Source organism: Pyrus communis, chromosome 9 (genome assembly GCF_041283825.1).
Source record: "Pyrus communis isolate YQ-2024b chromosome 9, ASM4128382v1, whole genome shotgun sequence".
NCBI classification, from domain to species: Eukaryota; Viridiplantae; Streptophyta; class Magnoliopsida; order Rosales; family Rosaceae; genus Pyrus; species Pyrus communis.
The window spans coordinates 21,830,706-21,856,210 of record NC_142573.1 but is presented as its reverse complement, the minus strand read 5'-3'; the positions used below and the strand labels follow the sequence as shown (position 1 = coordinate 21,856,210).

General features: G+C 35.4%; 3 protein-coding genes and 1 pseudogene across 3 annotated transcripts; 1 reads left to right on the top strand and 3 right to left on the bottom strand.

Annotated features, from left to right (window-relative positions):
• Positions 1 to 151: 151 nt before the first annotated feature.
• Positions 152 to 793, bottom strand: LOC148694407 (uncharacterized). Its single transcript, XM_088700702.1, has one exon. It carries the CDS (start codon positions 791 to 793, stop codon positions 152 to 154), a length of 642 nt encoding a protein of 213 aa, XP_088556828.1.
• An 81-nt stretch (positions 794 to 874) lies between these two features.
• LOC148694406 (uncharacterized) lies at positions 875 to 2,000 on the bottom strand (annotated as a pseudogene).
• Positions 2,001 to 11,125: 9,125 nt separating this feature from the next.
• Positions 11,126 to 13,472, bottom strand: LOC137739837 (Eukaryotic aspartyl protease family protein). Its single transcript, XM_068479558.2, has 2 exons — positions 13,158 to 13,472; positions 11,126 to 12,680 (listed from the first exon to the last, which is right to left on the bottom strand). Exons 1-2 carry the CDS (start codon positions 13,345 to 13,347, stop codon positions 11,404 to 11,406), a joined length of 1,467 nt encoding a protein of 488 aa, XP_068335659.2. The 5' UTR covers positions 13,348 to 13,472; the 3' UTR covers positions 11,126 to 11,403.
• A 7,027-nt stretch (positions 13,473 to 20,499) lies between these two features.
• Positions 20,500 to 25,367, top strand: LOC137740380 (uncharacterized). The gene is made up of 6 exons (XM_068480256.2): positions 20,500 to 21,016; positions 21,344 to 21,586; positions 21,680 to 21,853; positions 21,943 to 22,049; positions 22,813 to 23,144; positions 24,680 to 25,367. The coding sequence occupies exons 1-6, from the start codon at positions 20,903 to 20,905 to the stop codon at positions 25,201 to 25,203; spliced, it is 1,494 nt and encodes a 497-aa protein (XP_068336357.2). The 5' UTR covers positions 20,500 to 20,902; the 3' UTR covers positions 25,204 to 25,367.
• Positions 25,368 to 25,505: the final 138 nt, after the last annotated feature.

Below are 25,505 nucleotides of genomic sequence, written 5' to 3'. Positions count from 1 at the left end.
TGAATTCATATTTATTACTCGAACATAATTCCAAATCAACAATTACATACTCCCAAACACCAATTGAAACAAAATAGAAAATATCCAAAATGAAAATTTGTTACATATCACCAAAAACTCCCATCTCTAAAAACAAAAAAGAAAAAAAAAATCAACCGTCTTGTATAACAACTTTACATGAAACCTTGTTATGTCCTGAACATCCACACCTGCTACAAGTGACAGTCTTCTTACTCCTACTAATTTCCCTACCAGATTTGATCCTAATTTTCTTTGGTCTTCTAGATGGAATCTTTGTAATTGGAGGCCTCACACTATTTATGATAGTATCTACATTCGGTTTTTCCAAATCTGAAAATGAATGCATGATAAACTGATATGTTTTCTGATAAAAGCTTGCTTTCCAGTAATCATCAACGTAATAAAAAACATCACGATTATCATGTTGCAACATTTGCAAAGCATGAGAACATGGAAAACAATTATGCTGCCATTGCACACAAGAATACGTCCTATCATCTAGACAAACAACAAACCGATTCCACTCTGTCCTATCTTCAAAAACATCCGCATCAGAACGACTAATCCTCCAATGCATGCCCTCCTTCAACATCAACTTCATCTCATTTTCTTTCTTTGGACACAAAATCGTATGAATATTCTGACCAAATATTCTCTTCTCAGCCATACTACCCATCAACCGAATTCTAATGTTTTCAAGAAGATCCAAAAGTGGCATACAACGACTATTTGACACCATGACGTTGAAAGATTCTAAAAATGCATTGTTCATCGATCCCCATCTCTTACCAAGAAAATGGGCAATAACATAGTTGTCTTTTGGCAAATCACACAAAATATTCTTCACATTCCCTTACCCATTATCCTTGAATTCCGCCATGAAATCATCAAAGTCAAATTGAGTACATGTGTACGCACAATTTACCAACAGATTCATCATTTTCTTCTTTAGTCCTTCACTAGCAGCCTTTGAAAATAAAGTACTCACATTCTGTTTCAAATGAACAATACAAAATGAATGTGGACACTCGAGAAAGAATTCTTGAATGCTCTTCAAAATACCATCATGTCTATTCGACATAAATGTGATCACCCTCCCTTAAGGCCTCAAAATACCAGATAATATTACAAAGAACCATCTCCAATTTGATATCGTTTCTGAATCAACAATAGCATAAGCAACCTCAAAAATCTCTGCATAACATAAGTGAAAATGCATTATCAAATGTCAACTACTTCTGAAACTGTAATTGAATTATTTATTAAACTCTGTTTGAACTACTTCTGCAACTTTTTTCCTTTATTTGAACATAAAATCAAAGACCAATGCACAACAAAAAGAAACAGATAGTCATGTATCACCTATTGATTAGACTAATTGAACTATTTCGTAAACTGTTCTTCAACTAATTTTGGATATGTTTCTTTTGCACAGTAAGAAAACAGAAACAAAAAAAATCCAATATAAAAGTCTGAAATTATTAACTCACCATCGTTTCCATTTTTTGCATAGCAAGATAGAAATGTTCCCTTGTATTTGCTCTTGATAAAAGTACCATCAATGAATAACCTCGGGCGACAAAACATGAAACCTTTTATCCATGCATCATAAGCAATAAACAAACAAAGAAATCTATTGCTCTCCGGTACAACTTCAAGCTCAACAACAGATCCAGGATTGCTTGAATAGGCAGATTCAACATACCAAGGCAAGAACTTGTAAGCATCAACATCATCATCATTTAACTCAAAAACTGCCCTCTGTTTGCCAAAGTATGCAGTAGAATAATTAATATCTAATCCATAAAATTGTTTTAAGTTTGAAATGATCTCCTTCGGTTTAATAAGAGGATTTGACCGAACCTTATCCTTGATGAGAGAAGCAACAAACTGTCATCCAACAACTTTTTTTTTCTTCTTTTGAATCATACACTTACATGTATGCATATTATGCAACTTCCGAATAACAAAAAAGTCATTAATATCACACTTGAATGCATATACACGCTAAAGACAACCATCAGATTTATTCCTAGAACACTCCACATTGATGTGTTTGGTATCACTCTTCAAATACTTCAATTCGAAACCACATTCAACAGAAAATTTCTTCAAGTTACCTCGGAAATCAACACAACCTTCCCTAAAGACTTGCCCCTCAGATTCTATGTAACTATCCCATTCACATGACATATAATTGTGCACACCATGTAGACCTGGCAAACGGGTCGTGTCTGTCGTGTTCGTGTCGTTTTCGTGTAACACCTGTTATCTTAACGGGTCGTGTCGTGTCACACCCGTTATCTTAACGGGTCCTTAACAGGTCGTGTCACTTTACCCAACGGGTAAAGTGACCCGACCCGTTATGACCCGTTAAGAAAAAAATATATTTTTTTACAATTTGCACATACCACACATTGCGACATAAATATTACTTGAAAACATTAAAACATTTCTCGTTCAAGTACTATATCTACACTCGAAAATGAAAGCCTAATAAAAAAAATAATACATACACTACTAATCTATTACAAATATTAAATGTGCAAGGATAAAGAGTTTTTGTTTTTAAGATTGTAAGTCTTTCTTAAAAGTTTACACCTCCATTTACAAAATCTTCAATTTACATCGAACATCATGAAATTCCACTAGTGTAAATATTTTAAATTGAAGATCAAATTCATTCTTTGTATTCATATAGGGTCAAGGAGTGTAGCTGTTAAAATTCATCAAAATCGGAGTTAAAATAACCGTTAAATCTTGATTTTTCGTTTATAACCGTCGAAAAGCTTTGTCCCGTTACTTGATCTCTGAATGTTTTTTTTTTGTGATTTTTTGCTGATGTGATCTCCAAGCATATACAAACAATTTTGACGGTTTGGATCGTTGAAATTAGTTTTGGAGAATTCGTAAAACAATAGATTGACTAACACTTAGAGTTTATTTATACTTTTATTAAGTATAACATAAGATTTTGTGGTATCCACTTGTGTAAATATTTTAAATTGAAGATCGAATTCATTCATTGTATTCATATAGGGTCAAGGAGTGTAGTTATAAAAAATCATCAAAATCGGAGTTAAAATAACCGTTAAATCTTGATTTTTCGTTTATAACCGTCGAAAAGCTTTGTCCCGTTACTTGATCTCTGAATGTTTTTTTCTTTGTGATTTTTTGCTGATGTGATCTCCAAGCATATACAAACAATTTTGACGGTTTGGATCGTTGAAATTAGTTTTCGAGAATTCGTAAAACGATAGATTGACTAACACTTAGAGTTTATTTATACTTTTATTAAGTATAACATAAGATTTTGTGGTATCCACTTGTGTAAATATTTTAAATTGAAGATCGAATTCATTCATTGTATTCATATAGGATCAAGGAGTGTAGTTATAAAAAATCATCAAAATCGGAGTTAAAATAACCGTTAAATCGTGATTTTTCGTTTATAACCGTTGAAAAGCTTTGTCCCGTTACTTGATCTTTGAATGTTTTTTTTTTGTGATTTTTTGCTGATGTGATCTCCAAGCATATACAAACAATTTTGACGGTTTGGATCGTTGAAATTAGTTTTGGAGAATTCGTAAAACGATAGATTGACTAACACTTAGAGTTTATTTATACTTTCATTAAGTATAACATAAGATTTTGTGGTATCCACTTGTGTAAATATTTTAAATTGAAGATCGAATTCATTCATTGTATTCATATAGGGTCAAGGAGTGTAGTTATAAAAAATCATCAAAATCGGAGTTAAAATAACCGTTAAATCGTGATTTTTCGTTTATAACCGTTGAAAAGCTTTGTCCCGTTACTTGATCTTTGAATGTTTTTTTTTTGTGATTTTTTGCTGATGTGATCTCCAAGCATATACAAACAATTTTGACGGTTTGGATCTTTGAAATTAGTTTTCGAGAATTCGTAAAACGATAGATTGACTAACACTTAGAGTTTATTTATACTTTTATTAAGTATAACATAAGATTTTGTGGTATCCACTTGTGTAAATATTTTAAATTGAAGATCGAATTCATTCATTGTATTCACATAGGGTCAAGGAGTGTAGTTATAAAAAATCATCAAAATCGGAGTTAAAATAACCGTTAAATCTTGATTTTTCGTTTATAACCGTTGAAAAGCTTTGTCCCGTTACTTGATCTTTGAATGTTTTTTTTTTGTGATTTTTTGCTGATGTGATCTCCAAGCATATACAAACAATTTTGACGGTTTGGATCATTGAAATTAGTTTTGGAGAATTCGTAAAACGATAGATTGACTAACACTTAGAGTTTATTTATACTTTTATTAAGTATAACATAAGATTTTGTGGTATCCACTTGTGTAAATATTTTAAATTGAAGATCGAATTCATTCATTGTATTCACATAGGGTCAAGGAGTGTAGTTATAAAAAATCATCAAAATCGGAGTTAAAATAACCGTTAAATCGGAGTTAAAATAACCGTTAAATCGTGATTTTTCGTTTATAACCGTTGAAAAGCTTTGTCCCGTTACTTGATCTCTGAACGTTTTTTTTTTGTGATTTTTTGCTGATGTGATCTCCAAGCATATACAAACAATTTTGACGGTTTGGATCGTTGAAATTAGTTTTGGAGAATTCGTAAAACGATAGATTGACTAACACTTAGAGTTTATTTATACTTTTATTAAGTATAACATAAGATTTTGTGGTATCCACTTGTGTAAATATTTTAAATTGAAGATCGAATTCATTCATTGTATTCACATAGGGTCAAGGAGTGTAGTTATAAAAAATTATCAAAATCGGAGTTAAAATAACCGTTAAATCGGAGTTAAAATAACCGTTAAATCGTGATTTTTCGTTTATAACCGTGGAAAAGCTTTGTCCCGTTACTTGATCTCTGAATGTTTTTTTTTTTGTGATTTTTTGCTGATGTGATCTCCAAGCATATACAAACAATTTTGACGGTTTGGATCGTTGAAATTAGTTTTCGAGAATTCGTAAAACGATAGATTGACTAACACTTAGAGTTTATTTATACTTTTATTAAGTATAACATAAGATTTTGTGGTATCCACTTGTGTAAATATTTTAAATTGAAGATCGAATTCATTCATTGTATTCATATAGGATCAAGGAGTGTAGTTATAAACAATCATCAAAATCGGAGTTAAAATAACCGTTAAATCGTGATTTTTCGTTTATAACCGTTGAAAAGCTTTGTCCCGTTACTTGATCTTTGAATGTTTTTTTTTTGTGATTTTTTGCTGATGTGATCTCCAAGCATATACAAACAATTTTGACGGTTTGGATCGTTGAAATTAGTTTTGGAGAATTCGTAAAACGATAGATTGACTAACACTTAGAGTTTATTTATACTTTTATTAAGTATAACATAAGATTTTGTGGTATCCACTTGTGTAAATATTTTAAATTGAAGATCGAATTCGAATTCATTCATTGTATTCATATAGGGTCAAGGAGTGTAGTTATAAAAAATCATCAAAATTGGAGTTAAAATAACCGTTAAATCGTGATTTTTCGTTTATAACCGTTGAAAAGCTTTGTCCCGTTACTTGATCTTTGAATGTTTTTTTTTTGTGATTTTTTGCTGATGTGATCTCCAAGCATATACAAACAATTTTGACGGTTTGGATCTTTGAAATTAGTTTTGGAGAATTCGTAAAACGATAGATTGACTAACACTTAGAGTTTATTTATACTTTTATTAAGTATAACATAAGATTTTGTGGTATCCACTTGTGTAAATATTTTAAATTGAAGATCGAATTCATTCATTGTATTCACATAGGGTCAAGGAGTGTAGTTATAAAAAATCATCAAAATCGGAGTTAAAATAACCGTTAAATCTTGATTTTTCGTTTATAACCGTTGAAAAGCTTTGTCCCGTTACTTGATCTTTGAATGTTTTTTTTTTGTGATTTTTTGCTGATGTGATCTCCAAGCATATACAAACAATTTTGACGGTTTGGATCTTTGAAATTAGTTTTCGAGAATTCGTAAAACGATAGATTGACTAACACTTAGAGTTTATTTATACTTTTATTAAGTATAACATAAGATTTTGTGGTATCCACTTGTGTAAATATTTTAAATTGAAGATCGAATTCATTCATTGTATTCACATAGGGTCAAGGAGTGTAGTTATATAAAAATCATCAAAATCGGAGTTAAAATAACCGTTAAATCTTGATTTTTCGTTTATGACCGTTGAAAAGCTTTGTCCCGTTACTTGATCTTTGAATGTTTTTTTTTTTGTGATTTTTTGCTGATGTGATCTCCAAGCATATACAAACAATTTTGACGGTTTGGATCTTTGAAATTAGTTTTCGAGAATTCGTAAAACGATAGATTGACTAACACTTAGAGTTTATTTATACTTTTATTAAGTATAACATAAGATTTTGTGGTATCCACTTGTGTAAATATTTTAAATTGAAGATCGAATTCATTCATTGTATTCACATAGGGTCAAGGAGTGTAGTTATAAAAAATCATCAAAATCGGAGTTAAAATAACCGTTAAATCTTGATTTTTCGTTTATAACCATTGAAAAGCTTTGTCCCGTTACTTGATCTTTGAATGTTTTTTTTTTGTGATTTTTTGCTGATGTGATCTCCAAGCATATACAAACAATTTTGACGGTTTGGATCTTTGAAATTAGTTTTGGAGAATTCGTAAAACGATAGATTGACTAACACTTAGAGTTTATTTATACTTTTATTAAGTATAACATAAGATTTTGTGGTATCCACTTGTGTAAATATTTTAAATTGAAGATCGAATTCATTCATTGTATTCATATAGGGTCAAGGAGTGTAGTTATAAAAAATCATCAAAATCGGAGTTAAAATAACCGTTAAATCGTGATTTTTCGTTTATAACCGTTGAAAAACTTTGTCCCGTTACTTAAACTCTGAATGTTTTTTTTTTGTGATTTTTTGTTGATGTGATCTCCAAGCATATACAAACAATTTTGACGGTTTGGATCGTTGAAATTAGTTTTGGAGAATTCGTATGCCATCAATCAAGTTCCGTGTGTGTGTGTGTATATATATATATTTATTAAGTAGATTTAAATCTATTTATTTTGTACGTATAAATTATAATTGACTGGTACATGGAATAGTACATACATCACGTGTCACGTGTTCATTATAAAAATAGTGAGATATAATGACAGTCATGTGTGTGATAAAAAGTTAATAACTTAAAAAAAAAAAAAAAATTTCTCACCACTTCTATTAATTTTCATTTTTCCCTCTCTTTTTTGTTTCCTTTTCAACTTTTTCTTATCATTTTCACTTTTCCCTCCAACATCTTTCTCTAATTCCCTCACTTTTTTGTTTTATTTTCAACTTTTCTTAACATTTTCATTTTCCCTCCATTTTTTTTTTTCAAAAAGGGCGGCAAGTTGGCAAATGCATGATCATGCATATTAAATTATTAATTAATATGCATTATAGTTTTTATAAAATTTAATATATATATATAAAATTAGTATAGATAGACTTAATATTTTGGGGGTATAATTATTATAGTATATATAATTATTATAATTATTATAAATTTTATAGTTAATTTAATATATATATATATATATATATTTATTATAATTTTTAGGGGTATAAAATTGTAAAATTAATGTATATAATTATTACAGTATTTTTTTTAGGGTTATAAAATTATAAAAATAATATTCTGCTTATCGTGTATCGTGTTTACCCACGTGTATACCCGACCCAACCCGTTATCTTAACAGGTGCTTATCGGGTTACCCGATAAGACCCGATTCGTTATCGTGTCGACCCAAACACCTGTTAATTTCGTGTCGTGTCGTGTCGGGTTATCGGGTCGTGTCAGAAATTGCCAGGCCTAACACCATGAGAGCCATACTTCCCTAAATGATCATTTTCACTAGCAACAATCATAGAGTCTGATGTATGGCAAGAAGATGTGCTTTCTATAGATAACTGAACCATGGAACCATTACATTTATCCATAACCAATATTTCTACAATGGATTTCCTAACAACATCAAGAACCATCAACATGTTCAGAACATCGACATCACAATCTAACATGCAATTAGGATCTTCATTCAAAGCATATCACAACTCAAAACAACCAACTATCAAACCCTTAAACCTAGAACAAAGATCAATGCAAATCTGATTGAAGGTAAAAGTTGATGAAATAGAACTAACAACACAAAAACCACCATATGTAAACCGAGCTCGTTTACCATTCTCCATAACTATTAAACAAAAACAAAAAAACAAAACAATTCAAATCAATATACAATCTTTTATGCACATAACAATAAACAACAAAATGTAAAATCAACAACAACTGTTTATTAATCTGTTGCAAATCTAAATTCCAATCTTTGTAAAACAAATAAGTACCTATTAGTTAAACAATATGCATAAAAAGAGAACAAAAATAACACTATTTATAGAACAAACAATTACAAAAAAAAAAAAAAAAGTAAACTGAAATATCCACTGTTTCGTAAAAAAAGAACATTATTTCTGAAAAATGTTAAAAACATCAAATGTGATGAACACCTATTAATTAAACAATATACATAAAGTGAACAAAAATTACACTATTTATAAAACACAACAATCACAAAAACAAGAAGTAAACTGAAATATCCACAGTTTCGTAAAAAAAGAACACTATTTCTGAAAAATGTTAAAAAAACAAATCAAAACTTACCTGAGATTCTTTGAAATAAGAAACTCCTAACTGAAAATTTCACAAACCGGAATCAATCTGCTAATCTGAAAACAAATCAACAACAATATATAAGTCAAACAAAAAGATAAGCATATTACATGCAAAAATGAATTAAAAAAACAAAAAACAAAAAAATCGAATTCAAAACCGAATTCAAAACTGCAGAAACAATGTCGATTACCTCCAAACAAAAATCTAACCAAACATGAAAGACGATCACTACAGTGAAAATATTCAAGCACAACGAACAATACTGATGACAACGATTCGATAGAACCTCAAAATATGCAACCACTGTGAATATGTTATGAAACAAAGGTTTATTTCGGAAAAATCCCCTTAACAGGGACGAAGAACAACAACGATCATGATTTCGAAATACGCTCTCAACATCGTCAGCAAGCATTACCCAAACCACTCAACCAGATTCGGAAAAAATTGAAGAACTCTCTGAAATTGTTATGCAAAAATTAAAATTCAATTACTTTATAGGTTCGGCTAAGTAATCTAACAGACTAGTTAAGTTAAGTTAAGTTAACCAAATGCATTAGGGGTAAATTTGACAAATCACCATGTTATTTTGTTTGGGCTATTTTATTTGGGCTGATATAAAAATGGGTTTTGTACTAACCATTAAATAAACTTCTAATGTGATTTTTGGTTAAAAGTTAAGTTTTCAAGCCCTTTTGGTTAGTTTTCCTTTTAATTAACTAGTTTTTCTTAATTATTAGTTTATTATAAATAATGAACTAAGTTTAAAAATCTGATTAATTCAAATGATGTGGTTGTCCATATCAAATCCCACCTAAGGTGGAATGAAAATGTGGTACAAAAACATGGTATGAATAACATTACTTTTCTTTCGTGCACTCCTGCCCACGTGTTGCATCCAAACATATTGATGAGTCAATTTCATATTATATATTTTACCCTATTCTTAGTATACTTTGATTAATATTTTGGAAGAATTTTGATACTTTGAATTGTATTTCTAATATAGGACTTTCGACTTCTTCTGAAGCAAAACATGGTCAAATGGACGAATTTTGGAGTAATTCTAGCTAGAGGATGTTTGTGAGTCACCTAGCTTGATCCTATCAAAATATCATATTTTTCCACTAAGCGGTTACTTTCTGGCGATAAAATAAAGGAGCAATGCGCAGTGCTCGAATAGTGACGTTTTGGGCTTGAATTGCATTTTTGGAGCCCAAGATGACGTCAAATGGGTTCGTGGCCTTCTGGAGATGTGTTCAGAACGTCCTAATCTTCAAAAGAAGCTATTATGGGCTGGATTTGGTGGAGATTTGAGGCTAAAACGTGGCTAGACAGTTTCCATGCAGTTTCTCCTAGTTTAATTAGGACTTTATGTTTTAATATATTTTATTATTAGTTAGCTTCCTAGTGGAAATAAGAGACTTGGTTCCTAGGGTTTGTGCGGCTGGCTTTGAGGGAGATATTTAAGGTTTTAGTCAGCCTTAGTTTGAGGGATGCTTACTTTTATGAAACTTTGAAGATAGAGAGTTATTGCTAGGATTCTTGGAGATTTTCTATTTTAAAATGTTTTCATTTCTTTTATTCTTAATAATATTTTCTATGATTTCAATTATGAATATGCGTAACTAATTCCTTTTGCTAGGGCGAAGCCTTGAGCCTTAGCATGAATAGGTAATTTTTATTTAATTGCTTATGATTGATTGCATGTATACTTTGAATTATTGGTCACTGTGATTAAAACTATCTAATTGCCTTAATGCTTGATCACCATTAGGATCTTTAGAAAAGTAATTTGATGCAATTTTGGTCAGAAGGTTCCCTGAAATTGACGTTGGCTTCTTATGATTAATAATTGTAATTTCACTTAAGATGAACACGACATCTTAAGGGTTGCATGGTTTTTCAAAGGGTTTTCATAAAGCATAATGAGCCTTTCATGTTTAGATTTGATCCGAACTTCCGGACGGGTTGCATGTTAGATATACGTTCTATGTTGGAGGTTCCAAGTATAATATAAATTTGGAAAGCCTAACCTTCAAAGTAGCATGTGTGGATCATAAGTAATTGGTAAAAATACATAGGATTGCTAGGTGACGGTGGAACCCTTGTGCTTTTATAAATTGGTATTTAAAACTCTTTTCTTTTATCATATTTATTTTTAATTAAAATTCGTTTTTAATATTACTCAAGTCTAAAAGCTATTTTCTCAACTTTTAATTTTAAGTGTTTAATTGGGAATTGTTTCTACATAAATTATCCAAATAGTCTTTGAGGATAACAACCTTGCATGAGCATCTATACAACAACATCCTTATATTCTTGCAAGTATTTCATATGTTTTTATCCCTACTTTTGCAGATGGTAAAAATCTTATCACATATCATAAAGAAAAATAATATACAGTTCAAACCCTTACTGCCTCAGCTGTAGGGAATCACTTTATCACACAACGACATTCAGAAATCGCAAATGGCACACATGCATATGTTCCATACCTTGTCCAATTGTACCAATACCTATTTATTCATCAGATGAACCAAGAACTATCGCTTGAAGACTTTGTTGCCAACGCGTTGCTTGGCTTAACTTCCAAAAAATACAGGCGAAAACAAACCTAATTCCTTCTAACATTTCAGCTTACGTAAAACTGCATGATTCTTTTGCAAATCCCAGCTTGGAGTCTTTGGTATTGTATATAACCCTTTGGTTTTTTTGCTGATAATTCCCGATAATAGCAATCTCATCTTCGTACGAAAGACTTGCTAGAGCCAAGCAGATCTGGGATCCATCTGTCTGTACGAGATAGAAAATTCCAGTTACATCAACATTCATCTCAGTATCTCCCTCATAGTGGAACTTGAGGGTAGGAATGTTCACTTCCTGATATGCACTCAGGTTGAAGCAAGTGTCCAAGATCGAAAAACCTGGTGCCGTAGGGTACCCAGAAAACTGTTTCAAAAACTCTGTCTTGACAGCCTTGTAAACTGAAGGAGGCAGTCTTGAAATAACTGTCCCAGAATCAATCAGAATCCCACCACTTGCAAAACTTGAAGCTTGTAAAGCGACTCCCCCGATACTTATACCAGTAAGGTTGAGAATATAGAAGGATGATAGCTGTGGATTATTAACCATTCTAGTGTAAGAAATAGGAGTGGAGTTCTTGTAAATTGAAGCATCACCCCCCATAATTAAAGAACCAGAAGCTGTGGATTCAGTTGTAGGTAAGCAGTAGGAAAAAACTCCTCCGAATAATGCAGAAGTTTGAGACACCACCGAGACACTTTCACTCCTTCCCAAACCCATTAGACCCGAAGTTCCTCCAAACAGATCCTTATTATTTCTGCCACAACCAAACACAAAATTGGTCACCGGCGCAGTTCCAAGACTGAGACGATCACTACCTAGCTCACCGCGAGTGTACGAGCCATCACCATATTTCACGACATAGTTACAGCTCATTGGGTTGCTCCCGCATGCCCCTGGATTCCCGGTATCAAACTGGAGTGACTGACAAGTCGATGAGTTGCATAAAACCGATTTGTACGAAGAGGATGCAGAGGGATTGAAGAGAGGCTCTTGTTGATTATAACACAATTTGCAAGGCTGGCATTGAACCCAAGTCAAATCACTGCCTGTGTCTACAATCAGTGTCATATTTCTTCCTCCCAGTTCCACGGTTACAATGTAGTTCAGTGTTTGTAGCCTAGCGCCGGAAGTTAACAGGATTTGAGCATCTGATACATCTTTCATGCTGCCGGAAACCCTGTTTTTGAATCCGGATTGTAGTGTCCGAACGTGAACATCGTCCAAAACTAAACGTTTCTGTTGTTTTTTGTTCCAGTCCACAATCTTTCCAGTTCCAGAGCAGCCATCTCTGTGTTTTATCTCCAATATGGCCGCACCTTTTTCTCTTCCTATAATCAAATTAAATGACAACCCGATTCAAGATTTACTAAAATAATATTTTCATTCTATTTAATATCTCAAACGAAAAAAAAAAAAAAGAAAACACATTTATCAAAGTAGATACACATTCGAACAAATTAAAAAGCCCAGAGAATATATAGAAACCATTAAAAGTTCATTATTTTGAGTTGCATAGGCCACAACCCAGCATAATCTACCAAGAGAGTTTTGTTGGTAGACGACCTGAGACCTTTATTCGCCACATACACATATAATTACAAATTCTAGGGCGCTCCGTATGGGATACTTCAGGCTTTTCAACCATTAAACATCTCAATTTTATATTTTTAACCAAGGATCCAACGGTTCCAACATCCAGAGTATGGAATACCCCGGGACACCAGAGAAAAGCCCATAATCCAGTAGTGCAAAACATAGTACAATGCAAAACAAAGTTAAGCAGTGGTACAGTAGTGTTTGCTTACTTGATTTGTGGGAGAGGCAAGCAGTAGTTGTGGTTCCAGCACGTCGACCATGCTGCCTCCAACGAAACTGTTGCTGCTTGAGGAGCTTCTTCTCTTTAAAGCACTGAACCCCATTTGCAGAATAACAGAGGCAGAGAAGAAAAGCAGACAGCACAAACTGCTGCAAAAGTTGAGGTTTTGCAGCAGCCATTATTGATGGTGGTCAAGAACTTAAGATATGAATCAATGACTGTGTTTGTAGAGAGAGAGAGAGAGAGAGAGAGAGAGAGAGAGAGAGAGAGAGAGAGAGAGAGAGAGGAGAGATTCTTGGTAGGGGGTTGGAGTTTGGCATGAGAACAAAAGAGGAAGGGCTGTCCTTAGGAACTAGGGACCCCACTGCCACTGGTGCATGCATGAGAATTATTGGGGTTTCACGTGCACACTTTGACATAATTCGGAAGAAAGAAAATGCAACATGCAAATGGGGTTGATGGATGAAACGAAGAACTTGTCATTAACAATTATTTTAATTGCTTCACATTCACCCAGCAATCCAAAGATAAGGGCCCAACTCTTCACGGAATCAACTGTCACAACATACACACCAGAATATATAATATGGTACTCACAAACCTCTATACCAACTGGTTGTTATATTAGTGATAGGATTTTTACCATCGTAAAGGTAGGGATAAAAATACTTAAAATACTTGTAAGAGTATAATGTAATTGTAGTATAGCAGTTCTAGCAAGGTCGTTCTCCACAGAGATTGAATAAATAAATTGTGTAAAATCAAATCTTAATCAATTATTTAAAAGAAAGTTTCGAAAAATGTTGATTTTATGACCTAAAATAATAAAAATGAATTTAATAAAAATAATTAAATAAATTAACAAAATAAAATAAACTAAAAGAAAATGGTTTTTGAAAATTAAATTGTGAAAGTACTAGGGTTCCACCGTCACCTTAACAATCCTACGTAGTTCTTCCAATTATTTATAACTTACACATGCATATTTGAAGGTTAGGTTTTCCTAATATATGCCTACTTGGACCGCCAACATAGAGCGTATATTAAACATGCAATCCATCTGTGGTATTCAGATCAAATCCAAATATGCATGACTCATTAAGTTTTGTAAAAACTCTCTGAAAAACCATGCGACCCTTAAGACGTGGTATTCATCCTAAGTGAACTTGCACAAATTAACTTTAGGAATTACATTGCTATTCTAATTTTAGGAAATCTGCCCAGCCACAAAGAATCTAACGTTTCTAGATCCTCAGGGCTCCAAAACAAGCCCAAAACGACTTGAATTAAAGCCAATGTTTAAAAATTTTTCGATATGGTGGAAATATCCAAAAAATCAGATAAAGATATGGAAATAGGGAGGTGAAGTCTAAACTTCACCTTATATCGGAGAAACTCTTAAGTTTATACTAAAATCGATAAATATTGTCGATATTTCTGATAAGTATTTTAAATATCGAAGAAACTCTTATATTTTGTCAAAACCAATGGTACAATCCCTAAAGTTTCAACTTAAATTTTTATCATTTCCATTGAAAGCAACCGATATCTATATCGATATTTGATATATCCATTGACATTTCCACAAATTTACATATCGATATTTCCAACAATACCGATATTTTAAACAATGATTAAAGCTTGAGATCACCCAAACATTATTGCAGAAGGCGTCCAACCCAAAAGACATCATCTTGGACGCCAAAAAGCCCAAATAAGCCCAAAACGTCAGTTTGACAACACTGTGCGCTGCTTCTTTGTTTCATCGCCAGATAATAATCGGTTGGTGGGTAAATGTCAAACTTTGATACAAACAAGCTGAGAGACTCACGAACATCCTCCAATTAGAGTTACTCAAAAATTCATCTGATTGACCACGTTTTGCTCCAAAGGAAGTCGAAAGTCCTATATTGGAAATATGATTCAAAGTATTAAAATTCTTTTAAAATATAACAAAAATAAACTAACATTAGAATAAAATATATAATATAATATTGACTCATCAATTAGTCTAGTATTAATTCTATTTCTCAATTTTAAAAGTCTAAAATAATAATTTATTTCATTGATGACTGAAATTTTTTGCCGGAAAATAAACTTTTATTAATCATCGGTAAATTATAATTTGTGATAGCATGGGTCAGTTGCCAATCACTCTGCCTAAACTTCCGTGTAGTAGAGTTTTTACAATTTGGATAGGATGGGTTTGATTGACATTTGAGTGGAGATAGTCGGGCACTTAGGGGGAGACGGATTGTATAATATCGACAGGACTCTGATTGCAGAGTGCTTATTTGAGTTTTGCAAGGAACCATATCACCCACTCCAGGTCGAGCCGACAGATCACTATTCCGTAGAGGTGGAAATTATGGCCTCAAAATTATACTTGCTAGGCTATTGAGTTATTGTAACATCCCACATCGACCAACGGAGAGGGGGTGATGTGCCTTATATGTACATGCCCATCTCCATATAGCATGAGGCCTTTTGGGAGCTCACTGGCTTTGGAGTTCATCGGAACTTTGAAGTTAAGCGAATTCACGCGAAAGCAATCCCAGGATGGGTAACCCACTAGGAAGTTCTCGTGTGAGTTCCCAGAAACAAAACCGTGAGGGCGTGGTGGGGGCCTAAAGCGGACAATATAGTGCTACGATGGAGTTGAGCTCGGGATGTGACAATTTGGTATCAGAGCCAATTCTTAGGCGGAAGTGTACCGACGAGAACGTTGGGCCCCTAAGGGGGGTGGATTGTTAAATCCCGCGAGTTTTGGGGTAGAACAATCCTAGGATGGGTGACCACCTGGGAAGTTGCTCGTGAGTTCCCATAAACAAAACTGTGAAGGTGTGGTTGGGGCCTAAAGCGGACAATATTGTGTTACGGCGGAGTTGAGCTCTGGATGTGACAATTTGGTATCAGAGCCAATCCCTGGCCGGAAGTGTACCGAAGAGGACGTTAGGCCCTTAAGGGGGGTGGATTGTTAGATCCCACATTACCCAGGAGTGTGGATCCTCTATGCCTTATATGTACATGCCCACCTCCATATAGCATGAGACCTTTTAGGAGCTTATTGACTTTGGAGTTCATCAGAACTCTAAAGTTAAGCGAGTTCACGTGAGAGCAATCCCAAGATGGGTGACCTACTGGGAAGTTCTTGTGTGAGTTCCTAGAAACAAAACTGTGAGGGCGTGGTCGGGGCCCAAAGCAGACAATATCGTGATACGGCGTAGTCAAGCCCGAGATGTGATGGAGCCCGGGTCGGGATGTGACAGTTACCCCCTCCACAACCTTCATCGTTGTCTTCAACATGTTCTTCTTCAGGAACTCGACACCCACTCTGTAATTATATTTCTTATAATAGTTCATCTCCATCATATCAATCTTTTATTTCCAATATTACTCGCTCATTTGAACCTAACACTTATGCAGAAGTTATCAAAGTCCTTAAATAGCAAGAGGCCATGGCCTCTAAACTTCTAGCTTTGGAAGCCAACCATTGGCAGATTAAGAGTCCTATCTGACAGCGAAAACCTTTTCGTGATGCAAGCAATGCTATCGGTTCTTTTATCTGCCTTACATGAATTTCTGTTAGATTTTTGCTAATATCCGACATAATTGAGTTTTTCTTGTCTTTTTTAAAAAGGAAAACTAATGAAAATGGCTTGAAAACTTTGAGTTTTAACAATAAGGACAAAATAAAGGGTAAAATGAATAGTACCATGATTGACTTTTTAGTGTAAGAATGTGATTTTCCTTTAAAGTGAACAATCCTCAGATCTTTTCGTTAAAGTTCCTTTTTTAAAATGGAATTACTGGGTCCTTTTGTAGTAGTGCCTCTCTCCGCCTCTCTTCCTCGTGCCCCCCCCCCAACAAAATACAACCTTCTGTCTCCGTCAAAAAAGAAAAAAAAAAAACCACTGAACCAAAAGAAATTAAAGGTATGGGATTTACCGCCGCCCAATCAGTCCCAACTGAAATCGAACCCTCCCGCCCTTCACTACCTCTGTCTCTTTGCCTATTTCTCGGCAAAGACAACCTTAATGTCCCCTCCATCGTTGTAAAAAACACATCCTACTGAACACAAAAAAAAAAAAAAAAAAAAGTTATGGGATCACTGAGTAGCAGCCGCAACCCAGCTTCAATCCACCTCAAATCCGTTCCGAACTCCAACTCCCTTCTCTTCCCTTCTATTCCCTTCTCTTTCCCACTCCAACGTGCTCAACGAGCAACCCTCCCGCTTGCTCCCTGTTTCCCTCCCTCATACAAAATATACTAATTGAATAAAAAAATTTAAAATTTTCTAAATGCACTGGGTCACAACAACCCGGTTCTACTCATGAGCTCGTCTATTCTTAGTCGTTAGATCGTTGTCAACACGGATGATTCGCTTGCTTCTTCCGCACCTCAAAAACACCCTTATGTTCGTGTTACACATGCTTTCTGGGCAATTGAAAATCAGATATGTTCATTTGAAAACATAGCACAAATTTGAAGGCCCAATTCTAAAACTTGCTCAACACAAGGAGTGCTACCACAATCTCATATTGGTTTCTCATGAAGAAACCTTGAAAAGAAATAACACTTGTACCTTTATGAGAGTATCAATGACAACTATACACAAAAGATTATGGAACTAAATGGAAAACATTTAGCACAAGTGTAATTATTTTTTCATCCTAGGGTACTTTCAAACAAGCTCTCGGCGAAAAACTATCAATCAAACACTTGTGGTGAAGTCGTTAACAATCTTTATCTACATCCAAATTGTTAAAGGAACATGAAACTAGTCTAACAAAAACAAAAGATTTTGAAAATTTATAGTAAAAACTGAAGAAGAAGAAATAATATATGCCTCTCTTTTCCTAGTGTCTCCTTGGACATCAGTCCCATCGACGCTTCCAGCCAACCCAAGTCCCGCCGTCACCACCGACTAACCCAGTAACCCTCAATCCCCTATCTCCATAGACCAACCCCGATTAAGGCCAATGGTATCAAATCTATGGTCACCGTGCTACAAGAAGTGGTAGCTAGATCAGGATCTCCACTCGCAGTACCATTATCCTCGATGTCTTATCATTTAGAGCCTTATACGTGAGTGGCACTGTCACATCCCGGCCCAGGGCGGATCACTTCCTGAGCCCGCTCCACCACCATAGCACGATATTGTCCGCTTTGGGCCTCGACCACGCCCTCAAGGTTTTATTTCTGGGAACTCACACGAGAACTTCTCGATGGGTCACCCATCTTGGGAATGCTCTCGTGCGCTACTCCCTTAACTTCGAAGTTCCCATGGAACTCGAAGCCAGTGAGCTCCCAAAAGGTCTTGTGCTATGTAGAGATGAGAATATACATATAAGGATCACTCCCCTGGGCGATGTGGGATGTCACAATCCACCCCCCTTAGGGGCCCAACGTCCTCGTCAGCACACCACGACTAGGGTTAGGCTCTGATACCAAATTGTCACATCCCGGCCTGAGATGATCACTTCCCGGGCCCGCTCTACCACCGTAGCACGATATTGTCCGCTTTGGACCCCAACTACGCCCTCACGGTTTTGTTTCTGGGAACTCATACGAGAACTTCCCGATGGGTCACCCATCCTGGGAATGCTCTCGTGCGCTACTCGCTTAACTTCGGAGTTCCCATGGAACCCGAAGCCAGTGAACTCCCAAAAGGCCTCGTGCTAGGTAGATATGGGAATATACATATAAGGATCACTCCCCTGGGCGATGTGGGATGTCACAGGCACCTTCAACTTTTTAACATAAATTGGAATAGTTTTTAATTTATACCAAAATTACTAACCAACTACACCACAAGCTTATTGGTTAACAAATAAAGAATAATGTTAGGAAAATTAAATTTGCAAATCAAATAATGTGTCATTAATATGAAATAAGTACGTTAATCGATACTTAATTAATAATCCAATCGTCAACAACCACATTATTTGGTTTACACAATTTGATTTACAAATTTGGTCTTCCTAGCACTACCTTTAAATAAAAGGGTAATGTTAAACCAACTTTGCAAAACAAATGATGTAGTTGCAAATGATTGAATTATTAATTGAGTGTCGATTAATGCGCTTGTTTCTTATTGATGACACATTATTTAGTTTTCAAAAATATTTAAAAATTTAGTTTCCTTAGCATTAACTTAAAAAAAAAAAAAAAAATTATGTAGACTACACCAATTTAATTTTATGAACAGTTAACATAAAAATATTTAGATTTTGAAAAATATTGAAAAATCACTAAACCGACACCACGAAACTCAAGGAACACTATGAAAGAATATGAAACACATAAAAGTTTTTTTTAATTACTTTAGCTATTAGATTTAAATTTGGACCGTTAGATCTCTTTTTTACTGTTAAATTTGATTATATTAGATCTTAGCGATTAGATTCAATGAATTTATAAACTAAAACTAAAAAAATAAACATATATGGTGGGTTAAGCCCACTAATCCAAGAGAATCCTGACCTAAATTTGCTTCAGAAATAAGTTTTGAACTAAAACTCATATTTGCCCCAAATGTTAGATCTAGTTGGGATAAATTTCGAACTTAAACTTTGAGTTTTACTTCAAAAATTAGAATAGATCTTAACAACCCATTGAAATTACAAATTTAATTTATAATTGTAATCTTTCTAACATTATCAACGAAAAATATCTCCCTATCATTTAAAGAAGGCAAATAACCCATTTTATAAATTATCCACTGCCAAAAGGCAAGTTGACAAGTAGGTGCTGAGCCTTATCCACAGGAACACGTTGGCAGACTTTCCCTCGGTTTCAAAGAATGAGGACGTTGGCAGACTTTCCCTCGGTTTCAAAGAATGAGGATCTTTTCGGATTCTTTTTTGTGAAGATCTCGATAATCTTTTAATCACATCAATTCATCGTATAACGTACGATCGAAAATTATTGTAAATTATTTTATTTAAAATTAAATATAAAACGAAAATTGATCGCACGATATATGATAAAAGAAAATGATTAGAAGATCCTCAAAATATTCACAAAGATGATCCAAAAAGAATCCTCATTTGATTTTAAATTCATACGTGTCGAGACACTCTGCACACTCATCACTCACCCGGCCAGTTATCAGACAAATCAACGGACCAGGATCCTCTCCTAATCTAAGGATGAGGATCTTCATGACCAAGGGATATGGATCGTTGGATGAAAATCCAACGGCTACAAACAAAAAGTTCTTTTAAAATTATAATAATTATAACCGTTGAATTTTCATCAAACGATCCACATCCCTTAATCATGAGGATCCTCATCCTTAGATTAGGAGAGGATCCTGATCCCAAATCAACTGCACAGCACACGACCTTCAGAATGCGGGCGCTCCCAATTTTATCCAAACACGCAAGTGGGCGCACGTGACTTCCCGGCCCGACAGAACACGCCAAACCAGCTGACGTCATCGGCCGCCGCCGCCTGCCTCCAAGAGCACAGTCACTGCCCAACCCCAAGGGCGTTTACGTAAATCGGGTCCAGTCTATTTTTGTGCGCGAACACGGCGAATCGGTGGGACATGTGCGTAGCACGTGACGGTCGTCCATGGGCTGTCTGCCTTAAAAGGAAAGAAGACAGCGCCACGCGGTTATTGTTTCGTTGACGCGAAGTTTTATGAACATTTTCGGGATCGGAAAATTCGGTGAGTTAACTCGCTGTGCAGCCGAGTCAGATTGGGGTTGGTGAATTCTAGCGCCGATGGGTCAGCTAATGAGTCCGCGAAAGGTGACGGTGAAGTTGGACGGCGATGAGTCGTGTGGCACCCGACGCGGTGCGAGTCACAAACGGCTCAAACTCGACTCATCTCCGCAGGTATATGTTCATCTCCTTTCAATTTTGTTTTTCGTATTATCTGATTTTGAATTAGCACAGATTGAGCTGATTTGATTTGATTTCCCTGAATTTTCCTAGAACCAAACGGATTACTGATTAGGGAGTCGTTTTCAGGAAGAAAATATTTTTTTTCCCCGTGTTTTTTGATTTTGAATTAGCTTGATTGAATTTTTTTACTTTTCTTGTACTTTCTTAGCATCCAAACAGATTAGGCAGTCGTTTTCAGAGAGAAATGAATATGGCTTTTTTCAAATTTGATGTGATGTATCGAGAGTGTGCTGATTTTTCATGGTGTTTGTGTCACAGATGCCGGGCGATGTGGATGCATGGGTGTGCCATCCGCTGGATGAGCCGAGTCCGCTCGGTTTGCAGCTCAAAAAAAGTCCATCATTTTTGGATTTGATCCAGATGAAGCTGTCTCAAGAAAAATCTGCTAAATTGGCAACCCTAGGCAAGAGAAGTCACAAGGGAGCTGCTACTTCCGGTGCATCAGACAAGCTCAAAGCTATGAACTTTCCGGCTTCCCTTCTTAGGATTGGGACTTGGGAGGTATACAAAAACGAACATGTTTTCTGTATTCGATTTTGTTTAATGTATTGATGGTGGATGTTGCACTGAAGTATTATCGATTTTCTGGTGCAGTATAAGTCAAGATACGAAGGAGATTTGGTGGCGAAATGTTATTTTGCCAAGCATAAACTTGTATGGGAAGTGCTTGATGGTAGTCTTAAGAACAAGATGGAAATTCAGTGGTCAGATGTCGTGGCTATCAAGGCAAACTACCCGGATGATGGACCGGGGACTTTGGATGTAGTGGTAATTGTCACTCTTAACATAATTTTCCTTTTTCCCTTGGGAATTACACCGTATCAGTTCATAATCTGTTATATTATCTCTTGGTGCAGCTTGCCAGACCGCCTCTTTTCTTTAGGGAGACCAATCCGCAACCTAGGAAACATACCTTGTGGCAGGCAACATCTGATTTTACTGCTGGACAAGCCACTTTGAACAGGTATCTCTAACCTTGTAGTCAGTAGTTAGATGCTTTAAGCACCAAAGCATGAATCTCTGTCAGAATGTTTCCTAGATTGATTACATATTTATTTGAAACGTCAGTGGTATGGGTTAGTTACTATAGTTATGAGAACTTTTTAAAACATTGAGAAGCTTATATAAAGGGTAAAACTTTTTGTTCGCCAAATTAGAGTGATGGTGTACAGAACAGTTATGTCCAAAACAATCTCCTGAATTATTATCTTGCCATACGGCAACATGCTATATATCATTTTACCCTTTACCATGAAGTTTAGAACCGAACCATCTAAGCAACTTTATTATTTTATCTGTCTGTCACTCGCACATGTAAAAGGTGGTTAGCCCACATTAAAATGTACTAAATGAATGAAGCAAGCTGCAAAGTCTGGGTCTGTGAAATGAGAATACAAGGATACTTGTAGCAAACATAGGCATGTAGACTTCGTACCTTTCCAATCGTCATGTATCTCACTGGGTTAGGTATCCCACAAGTGGTTAGCTTTCCATTCGTGGAAATCATATATATCCGTATGTGCACACATATGCACGGTAGCTTCAGAAAACATGGTGCAGGAACTCCTTATAAATGACTTGGTATGCCTTGATGTTTTTCTAATGTTTTACATATCCAATGTTTTACAAGGTTCATTTAGTAGTTTGCAACCGATTATGCATACTGTAGAGTGGAGAATTATCATCTTTTGTGTTCCAAATTTAATTTAATTTTTCCTTTGTCTTAGGCGGCATTTTCTGCAGTGCCCACAAGGGTTGCTCTTTGGCAAGCATTTCGAAAAGCTTATTCAATGTGATCCTCGTCTCAACTTTTTAAGCCAGCAGCCAGAAATTGTGTTAGAATCTCCGTTCTTCGATGCTAGAGCTACCGTAACAGGTGGCCCTGATGATGAATATAGACATCAGTTTGGAACAAAGAATGAAGAGGGGTCTGCGATATTTGGTTTGCAGGAATCAGCATCACCTTCTGGAGCTCATTCGTCACCATCTAAAAATGAACAAGATTTTAGTAGTAGAGCTCCTCAAAATTATTCCCAGGAAATTTCTTCACCTAGTACAGGTAAATCTGCAAACCTTAAACCGAGTTAATTGTTACAGTGATAAATACTCAACCATATGGTATTACAAAGCTGCTTAATTACTATATTTGCTAAAAATTCAATCCTCACTCTCCTCCCCCATGACTTATAATTAAAATTTGTGTTTCTGGGTTTAAGATTTTATTCCCATGCAATTGCAGTTCTGTTTATTTCTTGCGTTTAACAAGTTTTCATTTTTCATCATATCGTTGAGTAACCTGAGTTAGAAGCTTATATATCTCGTCAATTCTGTCTCTGCATGTATAGAATAAATAGTCACAAAATAACTTACGGATCCCCTGCAATAGAAATTCTGTTGGCAAAGTATGTGAGCCTGAGAATTATGTTTGAAAGTCTCTTCATCAGCGTCCCCTTTGGTTCAGTAAATGGGTTGGGATTGGTTATTTTTCTGGTACTATCTATTCAGAGGATAAGAGGAGTTACATTCACTGAATAAGGGATTAGAAAATCTGAAAAGAAACAAGTAACGAGTAGAAAAAGATGGAATTTGAAACATGATGTTCCATATTTTAATTTGCAGCTGATTTGGTTAATCAAGTTAATTTGTACAGAAATACGCCACCATGAAATGTACCAACATAAACCAAAAATGAAAGCTGAAAACAATTTTAAGTAGGTTATCTTTTCTAGTTTTTCGTATTCATTTTGTATGACAATTTCATGTGCATTTCGCCATCGTCCCTCCTACCACACTCCATCCACATTCTTGGTTCATCCATCTTTCCTACTTTCTCTTTATATCTAGTAAAATAAAAAATGAAAACTAAAACCTAGAAGTGAAATGGTTACAAACAGGCCCTAAGATAATGAATGTTAAGGGAGCTATAGATGTTGCTACCTTTTTGGTAATTGTTTCACTAAGATAGTTTCATGGATGCACATTATAGGTTAGATTGTTGTAGCTTATCTATTGAGTGCATTAGATCCTGATATTTTTTTCACGCCCCGTAGGAAGAAAGAAAGTCATTCATTTGCAGGAAATCATCTATTTTTACCCCAAAACAGAAAAAAGGAAGCAAGTCACCCACCCCTTGTGTACACCAAGCATGATATTAAATGTTTTTTTTTTTGGAAGAAATCATCTGCTACCTAGAGATCAATGAAATGCCAGTCCAAGTAGCCCTCATATGGAAAAGAAAAAAAAAACGGTAGTTGTCCATGGAAAGATGTCCTTTTTCTTTTGTTTTGCGACAATTGATTTCTATTATATAAATTCTGGAGAAAGTTGAGACCAGAGCTAGTAGGATTTATGTCCTCCTAATCTAGAAGATGAATACACTGGATTTCTGGTCTGAGCAATGTCGTCAATGGTTGCTACACTTAAAAGCATGTGGTCTTCGTGTATCTCGGCATGAGTTCCTTTTATGGCATAAAAACATGTTAATCTCTATTAATTTAAGCATGCACTTCATATGAGATTCATGTTTGTCGTGGAATTTTGTTATGGAGACTGCATTGCACAAGTACTGTGCCTAACCTGTCCTCTTACATACAGTGATGGACACTGCCAGAACCTCAAAGACGCTCGGCAAGTTCAATCAAATAAAAGTTCCTGGACTTCCTTCGTCAATGTCAGTGAGTGACTTCGTAAGCCACATTGGAAATTGTATTTCCGGAAAGGAACAACCCAGCACAGACATGTTGGAGGAGATTACGCAGTACTTGTTCAGTGACTCCCAAATCACGTTACCCTCTGATGAGCAGTCCCTCATGACGAGGGTAAATTCCCTTTGCTGCCTTTTGCAAAAGGATCCTTCTACAGAACTAAACTTGCAAGTCAGAAGCGATGAGTGGTTGAATGGAAGCAATGATTGGAAAGCAGCGGAAACCAACTCCGCTTCTGCATCAGCTCATGAGAGTAAGCCTGTAGAAGGTTTTCCTGCACCCAAGGGCGAGCCCAACGATGATTCTCATGACAAGCAGGGACTGACCATGCCGAGAAGGGATTCATTTGGGGAGCTGCTTCTTAATATTCCCAGGATAGCATCTCTTCCTCAGTTTCTTTTTAACTGGTCATAAGGTTATGATGTAATTAGGCTAGGGAGTAGTCATTTACTTTCCCGGATTAGTCTTTGTACAAAAGCATAGGAATCTAAATGGCGGCTCTCACGTCTGTGAATACAACAGGTGCAGGTTGTTAAAACGTGTAAGGGATTCAGAAATGTACGTTCGTTGATGAAGAATCCTGAGGTGTTTATAACGCCAACCTAGTTCTTATTTTTCAAAAGCCTAGGGATTAATCGGGACGGTAGCCAGCGCCAACTTAGTTCTTATTTTTCAAACGTTTAGGAATTAATCGGGATGGTAGCTAGCACCTAGTA